The 13,578-nt window shown below is 35.5% G+C and overlaps 1 protein-coding gene across 1 annotated transcript in view; it reads left to right on the top strand.

Moving 5' to 3' along the window:
* Window positions 1-289: 289 nt before the first annotated feature.
* EPHA6 (EPH receptor A6) overlaps window positions 290-13,578 on the top strand; it is a 568,875-nt gene continuing 555,586 nt past the window's right edge. Inside the window, exon 1 of the mRNA XM_080597214.1 lies at window positions 290-323. Within this exon, the coding sequence (XP_080453340.1) occupies window positions 305-323 (19 nt within the window). The 5' untranslated portion in view covers window positions 290-304. The remainder of the gene's footprint in view (window positions 324-13,578) is intronic.

The following is a 13,578-nucleotide window of genomic DNA, read 5'->3' as shown; positions in this document are numbered from 1 at the left end:
GACAAGATGCCAACAGAGCAGGCTTGGAGTGGAGCATAATTTGATGTTCCTGGTTGACTCAGCTCTCACGACGAGGGGTTCCAAACTCAGAAACCTACTCAACAATATTATAGGGATATACTGAAGCCTCTACCACACCTACCTAAGAAAGGCAAAACTTCACAATTTTTCTGAACATTTCTGAAGTTTTTTCCTGAGGATCTGGATTCCAGTTCTGGGGAGTTCCGGCTGGACTCAAGAGTCTGTAGTTGAATCACTGAAAACAAAACAAAGTGGGCCAGTGCAAAGAGAGGGGATTTTTTCTATGCCAGTCTCCAAACACGGTAACTGGTTCACTAAGTTTCTCACTTTAGTTGTGGGTTATTTTATTTATTTTATTTTTTCCAATTGTTTCAAAACTTGTCTATTATTTCACAGCTGCTGGGAAACTTGTGGCTTCTAGCTTCCTTTCCCTGAGTGAAGCACTCCAAAATAATGCTCCCTGAATTTTGTCAGTCTCTTTTCCGCTAAGTTTCAAGGGCCTGTTATAAGAAGTGCCAATTAGAGACAGGAGCCTTTTTTTGGCAAGGGTTGCTAGAGTCACTTTGGCATGTTGCATACCAGTAGGGATATAGCTCCTGGAGTGGTCCTCCCAGAACTTGACAGCTGTTTATGTTCTATACTTCTGCACAAAATGTTTCTGATTTCATTATTACAGGCACTAGCTATCCCACAGAATTTTATTCCCCAGCAGAACCATATGAACAAAACTTTGCCTAAAGAAAAATTTGCAAAAACGACTCTTTGGTGCAAATATGGTCATGCCATACTTTGTATTTAGAAGTTGCTGAAGTGTGAATGATTTTTGCTCCTTGAAGAATTCCACACATGGAGTTACTGCTTGACAGAGCCTGATGCAACAGCGTCTGTTCTCTAGCGAGCATCTCTTAGAGATCCAATGACAGTTCTCTCATCAGTGATTTGTCTCAAAAGAAACAAGAAACTAAAATCTTGACATCTTCTAAGATTTTATGCCAACATGAAAAGTGGGATAGAATTCTCCATTTATAAGAATATGTATTTATTTGCTTGAGAGGAGTTATTTTGAAAGAGGCTATGTATTGCTATATTAAAAGGCACAAACGGAATGGACTGGAAGAGAGTAGTGACTGTGAAGTCTTAAGGAGCAACAAAGATCCTTCCCTGCTGATGAGGTTTGGAGTAGTGATAATAAAAGTGAAGGACATGTTCATCCAAAGCTTATTGTAGAAAGGTGGTGTTGTGGCTTTCCTTTTGCATATTTATTTAGTTATCATTGGTGATATGCAAAACCACGCTAATTCTAGTCCTTCACTTTTTATAAGCCAGACTGCCAATCAAGTTAAAATGCATGGAAAGTTTGTGATGAAGAATTAATATTTTTTAAAGCATTATGTAATCATTTCTACAGAACCTTTATCAGCCAGAATAGTATTTTATCTACCTGTTAAAGAGTATATAAATCAGTAGTTTCAATATACTGCAGAAATGTGGTAAAAGTATGTAAGATATTTCCATTCTCCAAAATAATCTATTGGCAACCAGGCAAATAAATGTTAGAAAGATAAGTGCTCAAGCACTTAAAGTGTCCAGAACAAGAGAAGTTAAGGCAAAATCTACAATATTAGACAGAAAATATTATCTTGCCAATGCTTTTACATAGAACTTTAATTGGCTGCATAGTGAGTGCAAATTACCATTTGTGATTTGTTACCACTAGTACAGTGTTTCATTACAGTAATATAGTTTTTGGAAAAATAGGTAACAGATCTGCTTCATTTTCTATATTCTAGTGCAGAAGCTCTCTGACAAATGGTAATTGCTGTATCAGAAAGGTCTAGCTAATTTTCAGTGTTCCACAATCATGCTGCTATGCCACAACAGAGAAATTGGTAAGTCAATTGCTTTACAATATTGAACCAAAAATAAACAGACGAAGATATCATTCTGATCTTTCACTGACAGGGGAAGGAGAAGTGAGGTGGAAAGGCTGTTTTAATCTTTTAACATTGGTTGATGGTAGAAGAGACACTTATCTCCTTTTCTTCTTTAATATGTGGCTTCAGGGGAAAATGTTAGGAAGAACCAGTCCAGAGAAATTGCTGTAAAAATAGATGAAGTATAGACCTCTGTATGTTGAGAGATTGTCTTGACTGTATTTTCCCAGCCTCATGCTGACTGCTCTTTCAATCCAGCCTCCTCTTTTCCTGTTTGTCATTCACAGTGTTTTCACTGTTCACTTGGACCTCCTCTTGTCTTTTTCCTTAGTCATGTCACATTCTCCCTTTTCCTCTACAGTGTTTCACTCCACTTTTATAATATCCTCCCCTAACCAGAGCTGGCTGAGGAAAGCATATAAAATATGTTTACTCTGTCTCATGGACAACTGGAAACGTCCTGTATTCCAAAAAGTTTACCTCTCAAAACTTGCTTAAAACCCCAGGATCAGGATGCTAGGTTCTTCATAACTCTTTAGCAAGTTAACAGTCTGCTCAACACCCTAACTCACACTTTATCAGCAGTAGCAGCTTAGCAAGGGATTCAGAACACATCAGCTAGAGACTGTAGTATATAATACACAACTTGTAGCTTCAGACAATTATAAACTTTGCCGCAAAGGGAGCCTAGTATTTCTACACAGATTACATTACCACAAGACACAAACTTGCAACAAATATGTCCCAAAATATTGGTTTGCAGGATAAGAGAAAGACTCTTACAGAACGTATCTCTACACATGCATGACATCAGTTGCTTTGATATAGTATACCATTGTACTTGTCTAACCTACAGAAAACAGCAATAATAATGTTATGACATTTAAATGTAGAATATTATTTTCTCGTAGCATGATCAGATTCTAAATTGAATGGTATCAAAGAAAACAACCAATCCAAAAACAAAACCTCTCTTCTTCTAACAGATGGGGGAAAAAAAAAAAAAAAAAAAAGTGTTTTTTTGCTCACTTTGCCAAAAGCATATTAAAACATCCCTATTCACCTCCATTTTCCTGGACCTTGCTATCACCTCATCTCCCTCTGTTCATCATCAGACATCATTAAGCTCTCTTGAATTCTAAAGGTTAATTAGAACATAATTGTTCTTTACAGTGACTGATACAAACACTCTGGAGATTCAGAGGCTTTTTCCAGTAAATATGTATGCTTTTGCTTTTGAAGTTATGAAGTAAGGAATACATGAAATGAAATACACAATATCTTTTTATTCATCTGGAGAATCAGGGAAGAAGTGGAACCAGTAAAACAAGCAAACAAATCAAAAACCTGATGCATATCATGACTTTAAAAGATTTGCTTACCATGAGGAAATAAAACCTCCCCACGCCACTCCAGACTCATCCATCTCCTTTTCTTCTTTCTCCCCAATCAAGAAAACAAGAAAGATGTTCCAACATCTCCAAGATTAAAAGTTTTTCCCTTTTAAGTGATTAATAAATAAATAGAACACAACCATTACCATTTAGGATCTGTTCTGAAAGCACTGACTTGGGTATTGATAAACAGTTACTATGGCAGGATTAAATCAAATCTAAGCAGCAACTACATAAATAAAGCAGTGGGGTGTCTTGAGAAACGGGTTTAAATGAATTGACGTGAGTGATAAAACAACTCTTCTGATTCATATTTTTAATATAATTTGCGAAATACATGCAGACTGTCAGACTACAGTCACAACAGATGAGCAATTTATGAAATTTGTAACTAGGATTAGCTGTGGATTTCAACTTTGTTTCTCACACAGCTATATTCAGTTTTAGTCTTAAAGTGGATTTACCACTCTGCTTATCAGTCAGATACAGAAAAGTTCAGGTAAGTCACACCAGAAACAGAAAAACATCCTGTTACACATACATCCTAAGGTTCCCAGATTTTCTGTTTTGTTCTCAGGCTTTAGGTCTACTTTCCTACCACAGCAGGTCATAGTAGATCACGGTAGATGAGCATTACAAATACTTACAAAAAAAAAAAAAAAAAGATTGTGTTATTGTCAGCATGCATTTTGCACATTTGGAAAATCTGAATTAGCTTAGACTCATGTGTGCCAATTTTGTGGAGTGAGTTTTCCATTAGAGGTTCAAAATCTATGGAAATCTGATTTTAGATAAACAGTATTTCCAAATATTAATGTGCTGAACTACAGATGGTAACATGCATCCAGTTGGACATTAGCCCTAAATACCGTCAATTTAACCAAACATTTTGGAAAAGAACATCTCAAGCTCCAAAAGCCTGTACAATACAAGAGAAAAGATAATCCATAAAAAATATCTTGAAAACTATTATCCCTGGTGGTCTTTTTCTTTCTAATGAAAAGAAAATTTTGGTTCCCCCAAACCAGTTTTGTTTTTCTAAATTATTAAGGGGTGTTGCCCGTTTTTGTAATTCTTGAGCTCTATTAGGAGATAAAGTTCAAATAGTCAGGATATGCATACAAGCAGTGAACATTTAAATTCAAGTTTCTAGCAGAAACTAGGTCAATTCTGTGTGCCCACAGTGCTTTCTGAAAGGTGTTCAAATGTCTCACTAATGCAAAAAAAAAAAAAAAGATGTAGAAAAATGTAGATGAAAGCAATGCACTTGAAAGAAAAAAATCACTAAGATACAGGAAAGAAAAAAAAATCAGAAGATATTGTTCTCGTTCCCTTTTGAAAAGCCTTGATCAGTCGTACAATCGTTTTCTCATTCACTTCTCAAATAGGAACACCTTTTGAGCAGCTATTTCACACCATATATTTAAAAATCTGATGAAAGTAATGTAGCATTTATTGAGAAAACTTCTCCTAAACTCTAAAGCTGTTTTCAAAATAAGCATAAAGATTGCTTCCACAAAAGTTCGATGCAAGTGTTCCACGTTGCATTGCCAAATCTAGCATATTCTTTGATTAAGTCAATAAACAAGTAATCTTGTTGGCATAACACTCTCAAGAATCTTGATAAACACTTCAGTTGGGTATCTATTAAAACTTCTGACTGCTTACAATTATTTTCTATTATGGTAACGTGTCAAGCATCAAAAAATTATTGCTTATTTGTTTCGCATGTCAGCCTGCCTAGACATGCAATTTTCATTTTCTGTTTTCTACTTTTAAACATGAAAAGATAAAGTAAGAGTGGTAGAGAAATTTAACGCTAATTGCTAGTGAAAACAGCATCATCATTTAAAATCACACCATGCCATTAGACTTTGTTATGATAAACTACTGGGTTCATTTATTTTGTATATCACTTAGACCTTTCACATTAGATGAAGAAATGACAAAGGTAGAGTTCATGCAATCAGCTAGTAATACATGGAAAATAACTAGTTACCAGCTACTCTACCATAATTAATAGAAAGGTGGAATACAGATTTCTTCTTGAGCAAAATGAGATTATACTCCTGGGGATATGTTTAATCTCACTAGGACAAGGTGGTGCAATTACAGCAATCAAGAGTAAAATTATTGGAAAACCCAAAAGGTACTTAGAGACAAGTATGGACATGCACAATTTAAATAAGACTGAATCCCTTCCATCACTATTAGTATGTTTTATAAGCTATTCTTACATGAATTTAGAAATTCACAGCTTTCTTATCGGAGCTGAATAGGGACTTCACAAAGAAAAGAAATGAAAACTAAGTGTGAATCTCTTTTTAGATACTAGCTGTATTCAGACTTCCTTCAAGTCATCACACTTTACCTATAAGAAAGAGCACATGACTGAATTTCTGGAGGCCAGTGACATACTATGCAATAAGAACTCAGAAAGCAATGAGTTTGGAAAGGTTGTTAAAAATGGTCTTATATAATCACCTGATAAGAGATAGTTATTCCAAATTTACAACTAAATAAAATAATAACTCCTATCAACATTTTGCTCTACCATTTAATTCGGAGCAATTGAATAAGTGCAAAAAATTATTATTTGTTATAGTTTATAATGTTTCATAAAGGTGTCTATGCAAATAATCAGATTTTTCAGAAATGTTAATAAGCATGTAAAGATGCTTTACTGTAGCTTTCTAATTACAAGAAACTGTTTGCAACATTTTCTTTACTATTACACTTTCTTTCAAGGCCAGGCTGGATGGGGCTTTGAGCAACCTGGTCTAGTGGGCAGTGTCCCTGCCCATGGCAGGGGGTTGGAACTGGGTGGTCTTTAAGGTCCCTTCCAACTCAAACTATTCTATGATTCTGTGATAGACAGATGTCCCTGTCACTGCAAGAGGGAATATACACTCTGTCAATTAAGTCCACCCAAAAGGAAGCTAGCCTAAGACCAGAAGAATAATATTAGCAGCCCACCTATAACTGATATAGAAGACCTCTGAAGGTCCTCTCTGAAGACCCATGGATCAAAATAGAAGGACATTCTGTAAGTGTCAACACAGTGACTTCAGTTAACTATTTTACTGCTTTTAGCATAAGCTCATACAAGTCTACTATAGGATCTCTGAATAGTAACTGCCTATAAAACCTTGATAAAATCCTCATCAGATGCTGAGAACTACTAACAATTTTATAAAAACAAGCTTCCAGTCTTGAAAAGAAAAAAAAAAAAAAAAAGGGTAGGTAGACCAGAGAATTACCATGTTCCAGTGAGAATTAACAGCGAAGGTGAACTTCACATGACAATCTTTCGGGTGAAACCAGAGCTCTCTGCCACAAGGGTTGGGGCTTGAGGGCACCAGCTGGCCCTACTGGTACTGCTCAGGCTTCCTCACCAGGCCTGATCCTGACCCAGCCTGGTCTCAAGGGTACCCAATGCCCATGGCTGCCCCTGTCCTGCTCTGCACCCTGGCTACCCAGCCCTGTTCCGCCACCCCAACACTGAGAGGCCCCCACTGCCCCTAGAACCCCTCACTACACCCCAATACGCAGATAATATCAAGCCCTTTTTCTCCTGCCTTCCCCTCTTCTCTTATCCACAAGTACAATGAGCATTTGAGATACAGTGTAAGCTTACCCTCGCTTGATTTCTTGTTGCTAAAAGGACGGCTCTTTCAGGTCCTTTAATCAGTATAATCAAGAGTATAGTTATTACTTTCTAAGCACGTATTGCAGTTCCAATTGTTAGAATAACAAATGAAAAAAGGGAACAGTAAACCCCTCTGCTAGTTGTTTTCAGTATTCATTCATTTCACCGCAGTATTTTTAGCTTGCTGCTTACTATTATTCACTTATTCCAGAGCCAAGACTTGTCAAAGCTTTCAGGAACTGTGGGTGAAAAATTACTTTCAAGACCTTCAGCTGGGAAAAATGACAAGTCTGGCTTTGCCTTTCTTTTGCAAAACACCTCCCAGGACAAGCACAATGCATTTGTAACAATTCAAGTAAAACTGTTCTGCACCATGCAGTAACTTGTTTTATTATTATATGAAACATCATTGTCTGTAGCCTTCAGAAAGACCTCAAAATGCAGCTCACTACAATAGTCTTACTCACAATGTATCCATTCTCTTTTTTCATTTACATTTGAAAGTGTGGCTCCTCGGCTTCACTACAGAACAGTATTCACAAGATTAAGTATTTCTGCCCATTAAAAGTATACCTTAGAAAAACTGAAAACTTTGGTCCTAATTTAAGAGAACTTAATTTCTCCAACATACCCTGTTATCTACCTTTATAAACTCTGTTCCAACAGCACTGATTAGTTAACTTTTTAATCTAGATTTTCTTTACCAAGTCATTATAAAACAAGTCATTCAGTACTAGAGGATACATCATGTTGGAAAAAAAAACATTTAGGTTTTGGAATAAGTCTAGCTGTACAACAACTGGCAAGTTAAAAAGAATGACAAAGCCATTATGTTTAAAGACAAAAGAATGATGTATGGAAGTTGACTAAATCAATAACTAATTGTAAAGTATTCATCCAATCCTAGAGTTAATCCAATAACTGAAATTTGCTGCTGGTCACCTGAGTCCTATTTAGCAGGGTCAGCTCATAATTCAGGTGACTTTTGTACTTCTCATTGATTCTGGATGGCAGCAGATTGGGGGTTCAGATAAGATTGTTCATTTTTCAACAATGATTCAGGCTCAACGAGCAATTACACTAGATGAAATACTTTTTTATTTAATGTTTTAAAACTTGTGGGAAAAAAAAATCTCTTAAAAAAAAAAATCATATCCTAATATCAAGTCTCTGTGCAGATAAAAATTGCTAGTTTTATTTTCCTCTTCATGCTCACAAAATTCATTTTAACTGTATTACAGTAGCATCTGTTGATGCATTCCTATTACAATATGTGCAAATATTGCCATACAATCCCCATATTTTTCAGGGCATAGCATACTTTTCAGGCCCATGGAAAGCTGGAGAAGAAGGAGATGCAAATAAAAACAGAACAAATCTTTAGAAATTAGAGATGTTTCAGTTACAGAAGAAAAAAAAATAATATTTATTCTTTCACCATGAATACAATATTCCTGTAAACTAGAGCAGTAAGCTTCTAAGCTTTTCTACATCAGTTATGAATCTTCCAAAGAGACTCCAGTTATAATGATTAAGATGAATGCCAAAAAGCAGTAGGTATAGTAGAAGTTCTTGATTCTTGATTTATATAACTAATAATATGACTAATATAAACATAGTGTTTCAAAAACTCTGAAAGCAGCTCCACAAAACAGAATCATCTTTGTATGCCCATCTGTACCCTAACCTGTATCACCAAGTTTAAACCTATTTTCAGACCTATAGAAGCTTATGACATTGGTGTAGTTTTTGCAGGTGAAGGGTAACTAAACAAATGATACAAAAGTTGAAAGGTTCTGATTTAGAAGCAAAAATAAGTCCTCTGTCACCCTGACCAGATGATTAGCAAATTCTGTTTAATCACTTAACTACTTACATTTTCCCAGGAATTTGTAGCCAGCTTTAAGAGTAGGTAAACTGAGTTACCTGTTAAAATAAATAAATAAATAAATAAATAAATAAATAAATAAATAAATAAATCAGATTTTCCATGTATGTTAAAAATATGTGAAGATAAGATGATTGAATCTTGTTTTACAAAACCATTTTCACAAAGTTTTCTTTGCAAATTCAGCAATTATTTTTTCAGTTATGTACAGTTGCTTAAATTAAAGTTTGCCAGTCCCAGTTGTCCCATGTAAGTCAAGAACACCTGCATTAAAGTTTTTGTCAATGTTCTTTCATTTCTGGGACAAGAAACAAGGGATGTAAAAGATTGGACATTTATCAGTTTCTCTGTATTATCTGGCAGTATGCTGTAAAATACAGACCATTTATTCACTATCTTCTCTCTCTCTCTTATTTTTTTTGGCAACTTTGCTGTCAGCCCTCTCCATCCAAAATATCTTGGACCCTCCTGCCATCTTCTTTTCTAATTCTAACACAGATGAGAGCGGATATTTTCCTTTTTTTTTTAATGGTAGAAATTTATTTAATTTCTGCAGTTAATTGCTGCAGAGGCCTTCCTCTAAGTCCATTTTTTTACCCCAGCTGGCCCATTTTGTGAATGTTCCTGAAATAACAATATCATATGATGAACTCCAATGATTAGAAATTAACTTACTTATTTGCCTAAGTGGGTCCTCACAGAGAACTCATTGTAGAGAACTCCAAGGACTCTTGTAGCTCTGTCTTGTCTGAACCAACATCTCTAAAAACAAAGGGAAAATCTATACCCAGTCCTAAAGAAGATCATCTTCCTACATTAACATAGAAAGCAGATTTTGAAACCTATTCCTATTTCATGACCAGAAGCTGTTGAATGGGGGTGGGGAGTGGAGAAGTAGATATTTAATTCTCATGTGAGCAGAACATAAATAGCATTCCTACTTCTGGTGAATATCAGTAAGCAGTTCTAATACAATTTCTATTCACACTGGCTGGGAGGTGCCCTTTGACTCCTGCCTAACACAGAGTATAGGACTTCTACTGGCAAAATTGCACTCTGACAGGTAAATTGCAGAGAACAGTTTGGAATTATGTTGATATAAATGGAGATACAAACAAAAGATCAGCAAGGCTTACCATATTGCAGGCTTGCTGCCAAACCTCTGAGCTCTGCAAATATGAGGGGTTTGAGGCATTAGCGTAGCAAGTACAAATGTTCCTCACCCTCCAAATACTTTGCAGAAAGTGTTGCATCTATGAAATCAAAATTTATGTTTAAATATGCCATGTTCTACGAACACAAGATTTTTATTAAATTACACTGTGAGCAAAGGAAACTGAGTTATTACCCTAGAATTGCTTGCTTCCGGACCTCTAGGCCAAATTCTGTCATACTAATGATTGCTAATAGTAAGTGACATTATAGCTATGTCTGTATAAACAACTTTACTTACTCCAAACCCCCAAAAGATGCCTCATAATGGCTTGGGCCCATGACTGAATTCTCTCTCTTAAAACTTAATTCCAGTGCTTAGAAATTAACACCCTCTGGGCTATCCCAGCTTTGAAAATATCCAGGTCTCAAAACCTGAGTTAGGCCATGCTTTTTACATGAAAAATCAATCACATAACTTACGCACTGACCTTCTGTTTCTCCAAAACAGCTATTTAAAATGCTTGCAGTCATCACCTTCATCAGTCTGTACTTGGGACAAAGTCATGGCACTTTCACAGAGTATCACTGCATCAAGTAAATAGCTGTTTTAAATAGTGCTTCAGAGCAACATTTTTTCCAAAGGAATGTTATTTTCGAGTAAGTTGTACATATATGGTCTCTTATACTTTCAAAAACTTTTGAAAAAAACAGTAAAAGGCTTACAGCAATTTACTCCAGAGAGAGAAGAAATATAGGAAGGTGATTTTTAATCTAGAAAATCCCCTGCCATCTGTGCTTGTTTGATGAAACAGAAGATGCAAGGCTTGGATGCAAATCTGTAGAACTCGATTTCATGCTAAGGCAAGTTCTCTAGCTCAGCTGCCTAAAGATTTTTCTGTGCAAGCAGAATGCCATATCTTTAAAATTAATAGGAAACTTTAGCATGAGACACTTTGTAGTTGAGCAAAGGCAATATAATACAAACTTTTGTTTCAGTATTGTGTCTTTTAAGAAAACTCATGCAATTGTCCAATTTCTACATGAGCCAAGATTCATTTATTTACTGTCCACACTGACTGAGTAACATTACTAAACAAAACCCCTCCAGCTACATATACCATCTGCACACCTCACAAATATGGCCTAAACTTTATAATGATTTCCAAGATTAGACTTTGGATGCCATTTAATACCATGGTAATGCTTGCCATGTGTTAAAACTCTGTACAGGATTTATATGTTTGTTTATTTCAAAGCCAACATTCTTAGTTTAAATATTTTTTAATGGTCAGACCTTCAAACACAGCCTGCACTCTGATTCTATCTAGGGATTCTTTAGCATGAAATTACAACCTCGGTGAAATGCACGTGACTTTGTGTTTGAAAATATAGTATAGCAAACGTATAGTATAGAAAAACAGGTTGCTACATCCATGCCATACTCTTAATAGTCACGTATGGAAAACTTTTAAGATGTAGCTTATCTTTTTAAGACAAAAAGATCTTTTTAAGACCTAAAAACAGGCCATGGGAAGAAAAAAAAAAAAAGAGAGAGGGAGATGTTTTTAACGACATATGTTTCCAGCCATGAATCTTATATGATCCCTGTGACAAATGAGAAACACTATGCCATCTATATAATTCCTTTTAAAAATACAAGATGTTATTCACGTTATTTTTTGCCACTGTGATTCAGATTCTTGGAATTACTACACAACATTTTGACACTTTTTATTGCAAATCTTTGTCAGAGTCCAATACTCACTGACCGGATTCTTTTAGATACTGGAGAGTGTAATGTTTAATATCAAATTTACTTATTGGAAGATATGTGATGTTGCACAGAATTCTGATTTAGATGAGTGATACAGCAATGTACTGAAATCACTATACAAACACAATATAGCAATTGCAAATACATTTGGATCACTGTACAATCTGCATGTGTTCATTGTCATGACACTGTGCATCCACAGTCACTGGGGAGGAATACATGGGTTGAAGACAGCTCAAGCCCGTTGCTCACTTCAAAATTATTTTGATATTTCTTTAGTTTTTATACTCTGTGTTGGGCTGAGCCATGTATTCACTTCCCCCAGGGTTGGTCTGGCAAACTCAGGCAGACTTTCATACTCTTTTAATGAACCCAGGGGAAACATTTACACCACCAGTTGATCCACTCAACTGTTGATAGCTGTTTATCTAAAACAAAGCCCACCCGCCATTCCCCATTTTGTAGAGGTAAAGTCAGCTTCATTCAGCAGCTATGGTCAGTCATACCCTGCATCATTCTCTCATTGCCCTTGACCATCTTCACTGAACCTTCTTTCATTGTAGGGGTTTATTCAGTGAGTTATATTCTACCACCAGGCCTTTAGTAGATCACAATTCTAAAGATATGATATGGAAAAATCTCCTTTACTTAGTTTTCAAGTAATATATCTGCATATAGAGAGTCTCCATTCTGATTTACCTGCAAGTTTGTGTCAGAGCACATAGAATATACCAAATCACAGCTACTGCATTAACTATTTTTTATAGCTCAAAGGAATTACTTTTAAAAATGTAACTTGCAGGCTGCATTCCACTTTCCTTGCTATATGGTGTCCATCCAGGCCTTTCTCTTACCTTTCATTTCTAAAAGTAAAAACAAAATCTCAAAACAGAGAATTATATATAACACCCACAAATTTTGAGGAAATGTAGATGGTCAAATAAGGAAAAGTACTGCAGTCACTAAGCCTGTGAATCACTGAATATCAAATGACACTAATTCAATGCTTGGACCCATTCTTTTACCAGCCTTTATACATTTTCTTTGCAGTTCTGTTTATGCTGGTGGATTTGGCCAAATGTGTTGTATTTCAAAACAAAATGTAAGCTAAACAGTGTTGCAGATATAGGCAATTTTCACCACATCTTCTTCATTAGCACAGTAACAGTCTGAGAAATACAGCTTAATCTGAAAGCTCTTCTAAATTTCCTGTGACCTTTGAATCTTCTCCTGCTTCGCAGTCTATTAGCTCAGCATCAAAATTGTTCCCATAATACAGACATACTGCTGCCATTGACTATTGAGAAACACTGTTGTTATTGCAGTGAGGAAAATAATAATCAAATATTAAAGGAAAAAAAAAGATATTTTACACAAAAATAAAAGCTATTTGATTGAGGTGCTAGATAGAAGAAAAGATAATGATGTGTTTACATGCTGCTGTGTTAATATTCATAGTTAAATTAACATTTTACATACCTTGAGAAGTGATGAAATTGAGATAGCATGTGACTAAACTCGGGTTAAATGCTTCATTTAACAGCTTTATTCAACTACATTGAGACCCATCTAAGAATAAAACAAATTGTAAGCAGTTTATTACAATTAAGTAGGTAAAGGGTTAATACATAGTTCAACTAAAGTCTTTAGACTATTAAAACAGTGCATCTATGAAGCCTAAATTCAAGATTATGTATAGTCAGATAACCTTGTAGTAGCAATATTCTGATTGGTGAAACAATAAGCAATTATTATTAATACAG

This window comes from Anser brachyrhynchus (genome assembly GCF_964034855.1).
Source record: "Anser brachyrhynchus genome assembly, chromosome: 1".
Taxonomy (NCBI): Eukaryota; Metazoa; Chordata; class Aves; order Anseriformes; family Anatidae; genus Anser; species Anser brachyrhynchus.
The sequence above is the reverse complement of the archived record's forward strand: the minus strand, read 5'-3'. Positions and strand labels throughout refer to the sequence as shown.